Genomic DNA, 16,656 nt, shown 5'->3' on the forward strand with positions numbered 1-16,656 from the left:
ATCTTCTGGAATTCAAAGACTCCCTTCCAAGGGGGAGATTTCACATTTCTCGACTATCTGTAAACCAGACAAAGAGAGAGGCGTTCTTACGCTGTGTAGAAGACCTACATACCATGGAGGTGATCCCCCCAGTTCCAAAAGAGGAACAGGGGCTAGGGTTTTACTCAAACCTGTTTGTGGTTCCCAAAAAAGAGGGAACTTTCAGACCAATCTTGGATCTCAAAATTCTAAACAAGTTCCTCAAAGTTCCATCATTCAAGATGGAAACTATTCGGACTATTCTACCTCTGATCCAGGAGGGTCAATATATGACTACCGTGGACTTAAAGGATGCGTATCTACACATCCCTATTCCCAGAGATCATCATCAATTTCTCAGATTCGCCTTTCTAAACAGGCATTACCAGTTTGTGGCCCTTCCCTTCGGGTTGGCTACGGCTCCCAGAATTTTCACAAAGGTGCTAGGGTCCCTTCTGGCGGTTCTACGACCACGGGGCATAGCAGTGGCGCCTTATCTAGACGATATCTTAATTCAGGCGTCGACTTTCCAGCTAGCCAAGTCTCACACGGACATTGTGTTGGCTTTTCTGAGATCTCACGGGTGGAAGGTGAACATAAAAAAGAGTTCTCTCTTCCCTCTTACAAGAGTTTCCTTCCTAGGGACTCTGATAGACTCGGTAGAAATGAAAATATTTCTGACGGAGGTCAGAAAATCAAAACTCTTAACCACTTGCTCATTCCATTCCTCGGCCATCAGTGGCTCAGTGTATGGAGGTAATCTGACTCATGGTAGCGGCAATGGACATAGTTCCTTTTGCCCGGCTACAACTCAGACCACTGCAACTCTGCATGCTCAAACAGTGGAATGGGGATTATGCAGATTTATCTTCTCAACTGCATCTGGATCAGGAGGCCAGAGATTCTCTTCTCTGGTGGTTGTCTCAGGACCACCTGTCTCATGGAATGCGTTTCCGCAGGCCAGAGTGGCTCATTGTAACGACAGATGCCAGACTGCTAGGCTGGGGTGCAGTCTGGAACTGCCTGAAAGCACAGGGCTTGTGGTCTCGGGAGGAATCTCTCCTCCCGATAAACATTCTAGAACTGAGAGCGATATTCAATGCGCTTCAGGCGTGGCCTCAGCTTGCTGCGGCCAAATTCATCAGGTTTCAGTCGGACAACATCACGACTGTAGCTTATATCAATCATCAAGGAGGAACAAGGAGTTCTCTAGCGATGATGGAGGTAACCAAAGTAATCCGTTGGGCAGAGGATCACTCTTGCCATCTCTCAGCAATCCACATCAGAGGAGTAGAGAACTGGGAGGCGGATTTCCTAAGTCGTCAGACTTTTTATCTGGGGGAGTGGGAACTCCATCTGGAGGTATTTGCCCAGCTGATTCAGCTATGGGGCACACCAGAATTGGATCTGATGGCGTCCCGTCAGAATGCCAAACTTCCTCGTTACGGGTCAAGGTCCCGGGATCCCCAGACGGTACTGATAGATGCTCTAGCAGTGCCTTGGTCCTTCAATCTGGCCTATGTATTTCCACCGTTTCCTCTCCTCCCAAGTCTGGTTGCCAGAATCAAGCAGGAGAGAGCTTCTGTGATTCTGATAGCACCTGCGTGGCCACACAGGATTTAGTATGCAGACCTAGTGGACATGTCCTCGGTTCTACCGTGGACTCTGCCAATGAGGCGGGACCTTCTAATCCAAGGTCCGTTCACGCATCCAAATCTAATTTCTCTGCGTCTGACTGCTTGGAGATTGAACGCCTGATTCTATCAAAAGCGTGGTTTCTCTGAGTCGGTCATTGATATCCTGATTCAGGCTAGAAAGCCTGTCACCAAGAAGATCTATCATAAGATTTGGCGCAAGTATCTTTATTGGTGCGAATCCAAAGGTTACTCGTGGAGTAAGATTAGGATTCCTAGAATATTGTCTTTTCTCCAAGAAGGTTTGGAGAAGGGATTATCAGCTAGTTCGCTAAAAGGACAAATATCTGCTTTGTCTATTCTATTACACAAACGTCTGGCAGATGTCCCAGACGTTCAAGCATTTAGTCAAGCTTTGGTCAGAATCAAGCCTGTATTTAAACCTGTTGCTCCGCCATGGAGCCTAAACTTAGTTCTTAAAGTTCTTCAAAGGGTTCCGTTTGAACCTATGCATTCCATGGATATTAAGCTTCTATCTTGGAAAGTTTTATTTTTAGTAGCTATCTCTTCGGCTCGAAGAGTTTCTGAGCTATCTGCTTTACAGTGTGATTCCCCTTACCTTGTTTTCCATGCAGATAAGGTGGTTTTGCGTACCAAACCTGGGTTTCTTCCTAAGGTTGTTTCTAATAAGAATATAATTCAAGAGATTGTTGTTCCTTCACTGTGTCCTAATCCTTCATCAAAGAAGAAACGTCTGTTACACAATCTTGATGTGGTTCGAGCTTTAAAATTCTACTTACAAGCAACTAAAGATTTCCGTCAAACATCTTCATTGTTTGTTGTTTATTCTGGTAAACGGAGAGGTCAAAAGGCTGCGGCTACCTCTTTTTCCTTTTGGCTGAAAAGCATCATCCGTTTGGCCTATGAGACTGCTGGACAGCAGCCTCCTGAAAGAATTACTGCTCATTCTACTAGAGCTGTGGCTTCCACATGGGCTTTTAAAAATTAGGCTTCTGTTGAACAGATTTGTAAGGCGGCGACTTGGTCTTCGCTTCATACTTTTTCCAAATTCGATACTTTTGCTTCTTCAGAGACTATTTTTGGGAGAAAGGTTCTACAAGCATTGGTGCCTTCCATTTAGGGTCCCTGTCTTGTCCCTCCCTTCATCCGTGTCCTAAAGCTTTGGTATTGGTATCCCACAAGTATGGAAGAATCCGTGGACTCGATACATCTTACAAGAGAAAACATAATTTATGCTTACCTGATAAATGTATTTATCTTGTGATGTATCGAGTCCACGGCCCTCCCTGTTTATTAAGACAGGTAGTATATTTTAATTTAAAAAACTTCAGTCACCACTGCACCCTATAGTTTCTCCTTTTTCTCCTAGCCTTCGGTCGAATGACTGGGGGGTGGAGCTAAGGGAGGAGCTATAGAGACAGCTCTGCTGTGGGTGCTCTCTTTGCCACTTCCTGTAGGGAAGGAGAATATCCCACAAGTATGGATGAATCCGTGGACTTGATACATCACAAGAGAAATAAATTTATCAGGTAAGCATAAATTATGTTTTTTTACTAACAAAAAAGAAGCCAGCTCATCCAGGGAAGATGGAACATCACGATAAGTGAGCTCATCCTTGATGCGCTCATGCAGGCCTCTCCTGAAGGCCACTTTGAGAGCACTGCCATCCCAACTGGTCTCATGTGTCAAGGTACGAAACTCGATGGCGTATTGTGCCACAGATCTATTGCTCTGGCGGAGATCCAAAAGAAAGTACTCTGCAGCAGAAGTGCGGTCAGCGGTCCAAAAAAATAGGGCAGATAATGCAGATATGAAGGTATCTGCATCGTTCAGGAGCTGAGCACTCTGTTCCAAAAGGGGAGAGAACCAGGCTAGAGACTTGTCCTTCAATAAAGAAATTATAAAAGTGACCTTTGACTGATGAGACTATAAGGTGTGAGGGTCATTACGGAAGTGCAGCCTGCATTGATTGAGAAAACCCCTACAGTCGGTAGTGCCATCATACTTGTCAGGCAATGGTATTCGGGGTATACTACCAAAGACAGGGGGGGGGGAGGTTGCAGCACTAGCAGCAGGGACCGGCTGTGTAGGAACAGGAACAGCGTTTTTCTCTGCAACCAGTGAGGAGAGCATAGAGGTTATAGAGGTTATGCCTTCCATTTAGGGTCCCTGTCTTGTCCCTCCCTTCATCCGTGTCCTAAAGCTTTGGTATTGGTATCCCACAAGTATGGAAGAATCCGTGGACTCGATACATCTTACAAGAGAAAACATAATTTATGCTTACCTGATAAATTTATGGTGGAGCTAAGGGAGGAGCTATAGAGACAGCTCTGCTGTGGGTGCTCTCTTTGCCACTTCCTGTAGGGAAGGAGAATATACCACAAGTATGGATGAATCCGTGGACTTGATACATCACAAGAGAAATACATTTATCAGGTAAGCATAAATTATGTTTTTTTACCCAGCAGGAGAGGAGAAAGGGCTAATAAAGCCTTTAGCTAGGTTCTCTTGGATATATTCCTCCATGGCCTAAGTTTCAGCTTTGGAGAGCGGATAAGTCCTCCCTTTAGAATTGGGGTTCCAGGAAAGAGGTCAATTTTTCAGTCGTAAGGACGGTGAGGTGGCAGCACATGAGCTGCTTTCTTTTCAACAGACATCCGTAAAATTCTGCATATAGCCAAGGAAGACCAAGGATAACTGGTTGTGCAGGAGAATTAATTACATTGAACTGCAACTGTTCGGTATGTAGGTCTCACAGTTCTGGTTAGGGGTGCTGGTTCAAAATGGATTAAACCTGATCCAAGGGGAGTGCCATCCAGAGTGGTTATTTTAAGACATTGTTTTTGCTGAAGAAGAGGCAACCCTGCGTGAATCATGAAACTGTGATCTAGGAAATTTCCAGCTACCCCTGAATAAATAAAGGCTTGAGCGCGGACAGAATTTGGAAGAAAGGTAAGGGTAACAGGTACCAGGATCTGAGGAGAGTGAGTGGAATTAGTAGTGGCCAGGCTTAGAGGTACCCCACTTTTATCCTCTAAGCGTTGGCTTTTCCCGACAGTATATCACAATTCTTGAGTTGATGAGAATTAGAACCACAATAGAAACACAGTTTCTTCAGAGGTAACTAGAGGTGCTGAAGGGGTAGAGGATAGTCTAGAGACTGGATGAGTAGGAGAACGAGAGGAAAGGATTCTGCAAGTTCTCTCTCTCAGCTTGTCTCTCCTGAAAGCGAGAATCCAGACTGATGCAAAGTGTTATTAATTCATCCAGGGAAGATGGACCATCACCATAAGTGAGCTCATCCTTGATGCGCTCATGCAGGCCTCTCCTGAAGGCCACTTTGAGAGCACTGCCATCCCAACTGGTCTCATGTGTCAAGGTACGAAACTCGATGGCGTATTGTGCCACAGATCTATTGCTCTGGCGGAGATCCAAAAGAAAGTACTCTGCAGCAGAAGTGCGGTCAGCGGTCCAAAAAAATAGGGCAGATAAAGCAGATATGAAGGTATCTGCATCGTTCAGGAGCTGAGCACTCTGTTCCAAAAGGGGAGAGAACCAGGCTAGAGACTTGTCCTTCAATAAAGAAATGATAAAAGTGACCTTTGACTGATGAGACTATAAGGGGTGAGGGTCATTACGGAAGTGCAGCCTGCAGTGTTTGAGAAAACCCCTACAGTCGGTAGTACCATCATACTTGTCAGGCAATGGTATTCAGGGTATACTACCAAAGACAGGGGGGGGGGGGGAGGTTGCAGCACTAGCAGCAGGGACCGGCTGTGTAGGAACAGGAACAGCGTTTTTCTCTGCAACCAGTGAGGAGAGCATAGAGGTTATAGCCTCTAGTTTAAAATCTACATTCTGCAAGTGTATGGCATGGGCTCCCAGGGTCTGTGCCTGAAGAGAGACTGCTCTTGCTACCTCATTTGGGTCCATGGCCCAAGTATAACGTAATGCTCGCGGGATATCTCCCTATCAGACCAAACTTGGCCAGTAGTCTTCTTATCCCAGTGTCAAGTGGAAGGATAAGGAAACATCCCAGAACAAAGTGAGTTTAAAGAAATGAGGTAAGCAGTACTCACGGTAGACAGGGTAGTCCTTCACAGCAATAAGGTTAAGGCAGAGAATGGTCAGAGACAGGCAGAGTTCGGCAACAGAAAGGCAATCCAGCAGTTTAGCAGTTCAGGGGTAAAGCAGTAGAATGGTCAGGAACAGGCAGAGGTCAGCAACAATAAGCCATTCCAGCCATTCAGGGGTTAAACAGCAGAGTGGTCAGACAGGCAGTGTTCAGTAAAATTAAGGTAATCCAGCAATTCAGGGGTTAAACAGCAGAGGTGTCAGACAGGCAAGTTCAAAGGATCCAACCGACTTGAGAGGGAAATAGACGTGCAGCAATGATGTCATTACTGCACACTCACAGCAACCGCCACGTCCCTGGCAACAGCCAGAGCTGCGCAACGGGAAGCAGGGTGACAAATACTGTGAGGTATTTAGATACCTATGAGCATGCAGGAATTGCTTATACACATGTTCATCATTATGTAATAAACACTTTATCACTGAAATATCAATATATATTTATATAATCTAAGGAATATTGCCTAGCATTAAAAATTGACAAAGATTGTCAATTGATTGAAAAAACATTAAAAATAATATTTATACTTGCCTGATAAATTAATTTTCACAAGATCACCACATGTCAGCTATTCATTCCCTGTCCAACAGGAGGCAAACAAACCCCAGACTCTTGAGCTACTATCTCCTCCTACAACACAGACACCCAGTTTTTCTACACGCTAGAGATAGATACAAGAGACAGGAAAAGACAAAGCAGGCCAAAGAAAGGTAACAAGCAATGCTACAAGCTGTATTAAAATATATGAGGGGGCACCATCCTAAAGGAAATTTATCATACATTTTGTTTTCCTTTAATGGATGCTGAGAGTCCAAAAGATCATCAAATGTGGGCTACTATATTCAAGCAGTGAAGTCCATGAGACCACCAGAAAATGGGGCTTCCTAATACAGGAAGACAGACTTTATTGCTAAGGCACAAGGGTCTGCAGCACTTTCATGCCAAAAGCCGACTCAGCCAAGGGGTATACATCAAAATTAAAAACATTAACACAAGGAAGACCAAGTAGCTGCCTTGCAAATACATTTAAGGATGGCATGATTACAAAAGACCCCAAAAATTAGCACTGACCTAGTGAAATAAGCAGTAATCCAATTGGAGGAGACTTCCCAGTAACAAGATAAATTATGTAATTAAAGTCTTAAGCTTATCCACTGATGTAGTAGCAGAAGCCTTCTGACCCCTAGGTCAGAAAAATTTAGAAAAAAAATATGATGATACTTTGTGGCTTCGATAAAGAACTTCAGTGCAGAAAACGCTCCTTAGAATTTTTTGAGACTGGACACAAGTACCACAATTTCTTGATTTATAGTTTCTGGAGAAGCCATCATAAGCAAGAATAAATAATTTCCTCACAAAACTGCCACATCCGGATGAAAAATTAGTAAAGGTGGTTTACAAGAGAGAGGAGAAAGTCTAGTCAATAAGATGCCTAACAGAAACAAAACTGCAGGAAAGAAAGGAGGAACTTAAAGAAACCTCAGCAACAAGTTGAGATTCAAAGGAGCTCAGGCCTGATCAAAGGTCTTTACATCACAAAACTTAGCATTTTCATAACATACAGAACAGATAAGGCTAAAATCTGAAAGTGGCGAACAAATCTTTCTCCAGGCACTGTTGAAGAAACTCCAACATCCTAGGAATTCCACTGGTAGCCCCTCAAAGTACGCCATGCTAAATAAGTCTTCCACACCTTGTGGTAGATGCACCTAGACTCAGCCTTTTGGGCCTCAATTAAGATCTCAATAACAAGAGCCCTCTGTTGGCTACAATTAAGCGTTCATCTCCATAACACCAGAGTTTGCAGGTCCGGAAAAAAGAAACAACCTAGCAACAACAGATCCTGTCTAAGAGGAAGGTGCCGTGGTGTGCAAGAGTACATCTGAAATGGTTCCGCATACCAAGTTCAGAAAAGCCAAGCCGGAGTAACCAAAATCACTGACTATCTCCACTGTTTAATTCTGGATATCACCCTGGATAACATCACAAACAGAGGAAATATGTATATTACCTTGAATGACCATGGAACTACCAAGGCATCCACTATTTATGCCTCCTTTGTCATATAGTGGAGTAGCTTGTGGTCGAGGCATGAAGAAGTCATAAGGTCTATCTCTGAGGGACTCTAGCAAATCACAATTTAGTTGAACAACTCTTGATTAGAGACCATTCTACAGAATTCCGCCTCCCAGTAGTTGACTCCCGGAATGTGGATAGCCGACAATTGAGCCTGGTTGTGCTCCACCCATCTGAGAATATGTGACACCTCAATCATTACTAAGGAACTGCAGTTACCCCTTGATGGTTGATGTAAGCCATGGCCGCGACATTATCCTATTGAAATCGGATGTAAGGCTGTAATCTGAAACTGTGTCAGCTTTGAAAACACTGAAAACATTAGAAGATTGCACAGAGTTGCAGAATGATGATGAGTAACCTCGCCTTCTGAGGAGACCACACATTGTGCACTCTTCACGACTCCCAAACAGCTCCCCAGCCAGGAGCCACTGCAGCCTTCTGAATGAGGCTCCCTGTACTAAGCACTTTTGAGACTGCAACCAAGATAGGGGATTCTCAGTTTTCTGATCTAGAGAGAGCTACTGAGACAGGTTTTCTTGAATTTTGTTCCACTGTTCAAGCAGTGACAGATGAAAATGTCTCAGGTGAAATCTGGCAAAGGGAACCGTACCCAAGGAAGCAAACCACCAGCCCTATAATTTCCAGGCACTGAATTACAGTAGGATTGGAGAAAGGTGTAAGCAAACACATGTCTGTTGCAGTTTAGGTATGTGGTCTTCAGTAAGAAATAACCTTATATAAAGTCAGATAAATTCCAGAAAGGCCTTTGAGTGTGAGAAACCAGAGCCCTTGGGAATATTTACAAACCACCCATAGGTGCGTAGTAGATGCAAAACAATCTGTGTGCTTTAAGACTTTGTGTAAGGAACATGCTTACACCAGGATGTCGTCCAGATAGGGCACTACAGCAATGCCTTGTGGCAGAACTAACATAATCAAGGCTCTTAATACTTTGGTAAACACTCTTCGAGCCATGAAGTGCTTTTTGACAAAGGGAAAACTGACAAATGTCATGTGATCTGGATGGATTAGGAAAAAATGTCAAGTCTATGGTACATATTAACTGGCATTCCTGCACTAATGGGAAAATAGTGCCATTGGTTTCCATCTTCAAAGTTGGAACCTTGAGAAACCTTTTAGAGTATTTCAATCCAGAATAGGCCAAAAAAATCCCTCTTTCCTGAGTACTACGGATAGATCAGAGTAGAACTCCTTTACCTGTTTTCTTAGAGGAACTAGGGAAATTACTCCCATGACCTCCAGATTCACCAAACATGACGCTAAAGCTCGTTTTGATAGGGTTGCGTGACACTCAAATCAGAAGGAATCTCTTGCGTGAGGGCCTGGATCGAAAACTAATTTTGTATCCCTTGGAAATGATTTCTAATACCCTGATATGGAGTTTGCCAAAACTCCCCACAAGAACTCAGTCCGAAGTGGGAAATACACCTTCATGCTGGTTTGAAAACAGAGGAAGACTTTTTGCACTGCTTAGGTTTGTATCAGGAAGTACTAGGATGCCATGCAGATTTAGGAAAACTTTAGAGGCATTAGAGGTAGAACAAATTTTGAGATTTAAACTTTTATCCTGTGCTAGAAAGGCTTCTTTCCAACCAGTAACAGTGGATATAATAGCATCCAGGCCTGGAACAAATAGTGCCTTACCCTGAAAAGGGAGAGATTTACGTCTGCTCTTTGACAACGTCAGCAGACGAGAATTTCAGGCACAAGACAAGTCATAGCGGCACTCTTTACATTAAGGCAAACAATTTTAATGGCCATGTCAACTCTCCTGCAGTATTGTCAAATAGGTTGTCGCACCAAACTGACATAGTAGCTGCCTTACAAGCTACACTGAAAGCTGGGTAAAACGTAGTTTTCTTGCTGAAAGACCACCTATGAAAGCCTCCAAGCTTCCTGCCCATGGAGTCTTTGAAAGAGGTACTAACTTTAAGGGAATAGTGATATACCTCACGAGTGTGGAGATGACTCCATCCAACTCTCCTATACCTCTAGCATAGCAGCAGGTAAAGTAAACATGGCATTGGATATAGCCAAAGGAATGAAGAGAGTACCCAGTTTATTTTATTCCTTACTGACCAAATCTCTTTTAGCATCAAGAATAGGGAAAGAGGTGGGCTGTTTTGGTGCATGCTTTAAAAACTTATCAAGAACTTTAGCAAAAACCATAAGAGGGGTAGGATCCTCTGTTATCTCCAAAGTAAATGTATTTCCCTTTGCAAGACATGGATATGCACCAGCTTTAATTAAAGGACACATCTTCCCTTGCAGCACGTAGAGTGAGGTCCTGAGAATCGGACAGTGAGCCCTAATCTGAAGAGTTATGAGAGTCCGCCATCCCCATAGATCTCATAGGGGAACCAGACAGGTCAGGGTAAGTATAGGATACTCGGGGGAAATACCTGCTTGTGTTTTAATGGGGGAGACATAGCTTACACCAATGATGACACAGTAGAGTAGACATAATCAGTAAGGGTAGAGGTAAATTCAACAGGATTGCAAGATGAACCCCCAGGAGGGTAGGGCAGCCCCTAGACCACTTGAAGCAAGCAGGCATCCCCTCTCTTCAATATGCTCAGCAGAAGTGTCACACAGCTGAGCAGGGGGCATATATTGATAGTTTTGCACATAATACACTCAGAAGGAAGACAAACAAGGTGGTCTTCAGATGTGCCCTCAATCCCACCATCTAAGTGTCCAGGACCTAAAGTTGCCCCACTGAAATCCATATTAGGAAAGTAGAATGGAAATAGGAGAGAGGGGAGTGTAATAGAAACGCAGTACAGCATAGTAAGGTACAGAGAAAGTGACAACAGCAACCCTCAAAGTCTCCAAAACCACACTAGCACTCAGATAAAATCTAGAAAATGTTATAATTTTAATACAAAAATTAAACACAGCTTAGAAATAAATATAACCAATTATTTAAAAAGATGTTGCTGCTCTAAAGTGTGTAAATTAGTCTCACCACCTCTAGGAAAGCCAAGGAAACAATCTGCAAGGCATCTAGTATGGCCATTGCACTGAGATTTTTTTTTTAAATGAGCTGGTGAGATGTCTGCTGCAGTCTGTTAATGGCTCATTGCATTGCTATGTGCTAATGATGACAAATGGCCAGTACCTTACAATTTGAAGATTGCAGGAAACAGTGCCAAAGTGTTTCATAAGTAATTGTTACCTCCAGGGTATGTAAACCTACACTGCAGTTTACCATATAATAGTCGCTAGGCCATGGAAGGTGTAATATACTTTCCAGTTAGCAACTTCCTCTAACTTGCTTACTAGTCACAATCTCCCATGACGGTCTCAAGAAGCACGTGCCTTGAGACAGATGATTCTAAGATAGCCACCGGGAGTCTCTCGTAGGCGGTCTAGACTGATCAGCTGGGACAGGTCTGAGTGATCGCTGTTCAACTGTCTGAGCATATATAGTTGTAGAGGTCGCAGATGGAAGCGAGCAAAAGGAATAATATCCATGGCAGCTACCACTTCCATACATTAAGCTACCAAGGGTCAAGTAGCAGACTGCAATGAGTGGCAGTAAGATAGACATTTGATTCAACGTTGCAATTTCCTCTTGGAGGTCCTTACACTACCTCCAAATCAATCTGCTTATTTCCCCCCTCTTCGAGGCATCCGACACTTGACATTTCTCTAACGGGCAGAGACTCTATTCTCAAAACCTCACCCCAGGTCCGCTGTCTCTGGGTCACACTTAACGTAGAACTCATATTCGCCCCACATATACAAGCACTTACCAAAGCCTGCAGTGCACACCTATGCAACATTTCCAGAATTTCTTACTCAAAAAAAGTACAAAAATACTAATTAATTCCCTCATTTTGACACGCATTGACTATTGCAATCTACCTCTAAATGGCCTTCCAAAACACCGCCTCTCCTCCCACCAACCTATTATAAATGCTTCAGCTAGACTCATCCACCTAAGTTGACGATCTACATCAGCTGCTCCGCTCTGCCAGTCTCTCCCCAAACACTCCTGAATACAATTTAAAGTATTAACCCCAATATTATATTACGAGTTGAGCGCAAGCTTCCATAGGCTCCAATTGGGAGCCTCTTTCTAAGGCAAACAACCTAGCTACAGCACAGTGAGGGGGCAAACCGCTCAGCAAAATTAAAAAAATATATGTATATGAATATATAAATATATATTTATGTGTTTAAATGTGTATATACACATATTAACTATATTATATTAATATATATATGTATATAAGCATAAACATATATTTACAGTAAAAACACAGTCCCTCCATTGACCTCAATGTAAAGGCACTTTCAGTGCCCTTTTTTTCCCCAAACAACCCACACTCCCTCACTTTAACCTCTTCTAACTGCATTGTGCATTTTTTTTATTTGAAAAATAAAGATGCACATATTTTTATTTTAAACTACTGTCCTTTTTATGTGGGGCAACTATTTTTCATTAATCAGAGGTCTGACCTCAAATTAATTGCGCTAAGCGAAAACGCAAGCTCGCTGGAGCATTAACCCGTCCTCTCGATCAACCACTGACCTATGTCTCTCCTATTATCTCTATGTTTCACTGCCGCCTCCAAGACTTCTCACGTGCTGATTTGAACAGCCAATAGGATTTCAGTAGCTCTCTTCCTATTGGCTGATTTGAATTTGAACAATTAAATAAGCCAATAGGAATGCAAGGGACTTCATATTTAATTGTGTACACTATTCAGTGTACGGCAGCGATCATACAAAGAGGATCCTCCACACTCCATGGTCGCCGGTCCTGCTCCACGCTCATCTCCACTCGGTGCCTTTTAAGGGCTATTGGTAGTTTAGTATTAGATTAGAGGGTGTTTTTATTTTTGGGGGGCTTTTTTATTTTCATAGGGATTAGGTTTAATTTTTTTAAATTTGATAATTTCGTTTATTATTTTATGTAATGTTAGACTTTTTTATTTTTTGTAATCTTAGATTAAAACCGGCATTGTTGGCTTTTGCGGGCGATGCCGCATATATAATCTTGCCCCTTATGTCACTGCCCCCTCAACCTGTAGACTGTAAGGGCCCTCTTCCTCCTGTACTAGATTTGTTTAGTTTGTTATGTTTTGTATTTTATCACAAATCCTCGTCATTGTATTCCCCTTTCTCTGTACCCAGCACAACATTTAATATTTCGAGTTTTTTTTCACCCATCCATTATTTACTTGTAACAAGGTGTCACAATTTCTTTAATTTCTCATTGGTAATTTTTTTTTTCTTTTGTTAGTCCAAATCATGCTACCATATTCTTTTCTTTCCAGACATTTATGTGGTAATTCATGGTCATCTTTTGCAATCTTTACATTAATTTACATTTAAAATGTGACATTTTGCCATTTCATTGTAATTATAATACTGTTTGAACGTCATAACCATCCATTATTGTCTAAACACAGATCAAGTGACGCATGTATTTTTTATGCATTCTTTTTATTACTTATGATCCATTCCCTATACGTTATCAATATTTAATGTTGTTTACATTTTATGGGATGACATCATTTAACAGAATACATCATATTTATATAGCCATTTCAGTTCTAAAGTGCTTATTAGCATTATTAATGATGTGCATGTATATTAGCAAATCCTGTACACTAACAGACTATTTCATGTTTTTATCTCTTTCAAATATCACAGACCAAACATTTTTTTTAAATTTTTATATTTTCTTTATTGGTTTTCTATGAACAATTTTCTCAAGATGAATTATTATACGATTCCAATTGCTTATACCAATGCTTTACTTATTATTTATTTACTGATGACATTTATATTTTCATTATTTTCTGTTATTCTAATATCCTATGTTTAATATGAGTTTGGATTTTCCTTGATATATTTTTTCTATGTATATATTTTAAAATGTTAATAAAAAGATGACAAATTAAACGCACAGCACTTGCTTTATGCCTAATAAAATGGCCACTTGTAAAGGTGGCCTAGAAATTTGTAGTAATTTCAGAAAACCAACTGTTCTTATTCTTAGCCTCCAGTTAGATATCTTTTGCTTGTGTTATACTAGGGACCAGTAAGCTGCTATACTGGAACTGCTAGTCTGCGTTTTGAGCACCTACTCTATTTTGAAGCTGTGCACTCATTTATTGTGTGGATTAAATTTGCCATATATATTTTCACATATAACAATTGATAAAAAGTCAAGTCATTTACCTTCCTGATAGGCTCCATCCGCCATAACCAAGCGAAGGACCCTGGGATACACATGCTGGTGATCACTGCCTAGAATTGTCTCAACAACTGTGGAGCAGGTATCAATGTTCTCATCTTCATCTTCATGTATTGCCTAAAACCAGCAGCAAAAACATTATTAGTAATATTACATAATATAACATTATTAATATCCTGTAAATGTGACAGAAAAAAACAATGGGTCATATCCAGAAACCCAGACAATGATCAAGGGAAGGGGACCCTTACAGCAGTTGGCATGTTCAACTAAAGAAAGAAAAGCTAAAATCTCATTCTAATAAACACATAGAAACTGAATTAATGTCAGCAGGAAGTAGCTATGAACAGAGGAAAAGTAAGAACTATTAAAGACTTCTGGGTGGTATAAATCAGTCCGGGATGTCTCAGAACTTGAAATGCAGACTTCTCAGTGCTAACTCTGCCACATATCTGTACCTAACTAGGCTCAGTAGAGATTATCAGATAAACTGCATTATTCTAACATACTGTGGATAGACATGTTGTGACGGATATTCCGGCTACCCCGACAGGGTAGCTCCGCCAAACAGGTCCTGCTTCCTCCCTGCCGACTGCAGCTATGTAGATGGCAAGTGACCACAGCCTGTAGCCACCCCTGATGCCCGACAGCACCAGTACTCAGTGTCCCACCCTGTGGCAGACTCTAGCTACCCCGACTGGGTAGCTCTGCCAGAGGGTCCTTCCTTTGCCTGGAACAGGCTTCTATGTAGCACAGGAAAGTGATTCTAGCAGGAGCCCACCTAAATGACTAGACAGACTAGCATTCAGGTGAAATAAGAACTGATTTTATTGAAAACACACACATCTTTTATACACACAACTTATCTTGATAAGACGCTGAACAATGCCTCAATTTTCCCGCCATTCCCACCCCTCCAGACAGGCTGGCACCTCCATAGAAGCCACAGTCCCAGGACACAGGGGTGGCTGTTTCGTGGTGATCCCGGTGGAGTGGCGGCACTTCCAGGGTGTCATTTTAAAGCTCTTGGTCCCCAGATGCCACAGTCCGGAGTTACAGTCCGTTGAAGTTATGGGGATAGGGGTGTCCAAAACCCCTGGTTCCCAAAGGAGCTCCCCTCCGGTAATTCCCCCACCTCTTGTCCTCCCTAGGGACCACTAATCCCCAAAAGAGCGGAGCTCTGGGGCACATGGTTGCTGGAGCGACTAGGGGTAAAGTTAGCGGGTGTCCTGCTGTCCTGTGGCCGACCGGGAGTTCCAGGAGCCCGGCCAGCCTGAGAGGAGTTAGGCGGGTGTCCGTTGTGAGGCGGCCGACCGGGAGTTCCAGGAGCCCGGCCAGCCTAGGAGGGTTTTCCTGGTCATACACCAGCTCTTCACAAAACAAGCAAACAAAAGCTTCCAGAGATTGTGGTTGCTATGAGGAGCCCAAAACCACTGAGAAACAACAGGGATGAGGTTGTAGGAGGGTGGGGGGTGGCCTTAGCTGTCTGGTATTCGTGACATCTCTCCCCTCCAGTTCGGCAGACCCGGTTAGACCCTTAACGGGTTGGCCTGGGGCTGTCCGACGGTGGCCCTCCACTTCTTGGTTGTTGGGAGAGGTTATTCCATCTCTCCTGAGCTTGGGGCATCCTGGGGGGTTCCTGCTGTAGTTTATACCCTGCACCCTGGGCGCAGGGATAGTCACATAAGGCAAAGTCCCAAACAAGTTTGCTAAGGCTGACTCCCAAACAATTGCTGTCCCACAAGTTCCAGTGTCCTTAAGTTCCATGGCAACACGGCCTCTCTCTGTGACACTCTTTTTAGTACCCGCAGACCGGAGGGGGAGGTTGCTTCTTCTTGGTGGGGCTGGCAAAGCTTGGGTGCCCAAACATGTGGCACCAACTGCATAAGCTTTAATCCTCCTTGCCCAATGCAATGCCTGCCCCCGGTGAGAAATACTCTGGGACAAAAAAAGGTAGAGACCCTGCCGAGCTACTGAGGGGAGAGACCGTCTGTCTCTTCTCCCGAGAAGATGATCTACCACTGGGGAGGGAGGTCTGCTACCTCCGCTCTATGGCAAACTGTGCTGCCGCTGCGGAGGGAGATCGGCTGTTTCTGCTCCCTGTACGGGGTTCTGCCGCTGGGGAGAGAGACCAACTGTCTCCTCTCCCAGAAAGGGATTCGGCCGCTGGGGAAAGATACCGACTGTCTCCTCTCCCTGCTCCTGGCTCTGCCGCTGGGGAGAGAGACCGACTGTCTCCTCTCCCAGGAGGGGTTCTGCTGCTGGGGAGAGTTATTGACATCCATCTCTCCCTGCAAGGGGTTCTCTGTAAGGGGAGGGAGGACGACTACCTTTACTCCCAGGGGATAGCTCTGCCGCTGTTAAGAGAGACCGACTGTCTCCTCTCGCAGGAAGGGGTTCTGCTTAGGGGGAGGGAGGACGACTACCTCGGCTCCCAGGGGATGGCTCTGCCGCTGGGGAGAAAGACCGACTGTCTCCTCTCCCTGTTCCTGGCTCTGCTGCTGAGGAGAGAGACCGATTGTCTCCTCTCCCAG

At 43.6% G+C, this 16,656-nt stretch overlaps 1 protein-coding gene across 1 annotated transcript in view; it reads right to left on the minus strand.

Moving 5' to 3' along the window:
* Positions 1–16,656, minus strand: part of NEK1 (NIMA related kinase 1) — an 827,448-nt gene that overhangs the window by 55,978 nt on the left and 754,814 nt on the right. Inside the window, exon 31 of the mRNA XM_053700237.1 lies at positions 14,107–14,239. Coding sequence (XP_053556212.1) covers positions 14,107–14,239 — 133 coding nt within the window. The remainder of the gene's footprint in view (positions 1–14,106; positions 14,240–16,656) is intronic.

This window comes from Bombina bombina, chromosome 2, assembly GCF_027579735.1.
Source record: "Bombina bombina isolate aBomBom1 chromosome 2, aBomBom1.pri, whole genome shotgun sequence".
Taxonomy (NCBI): Eukaryota; Metazoa; Chordata; class Amphibia; order Anura; family Bombinatoridae; genus Bombina; species Bombina bombina.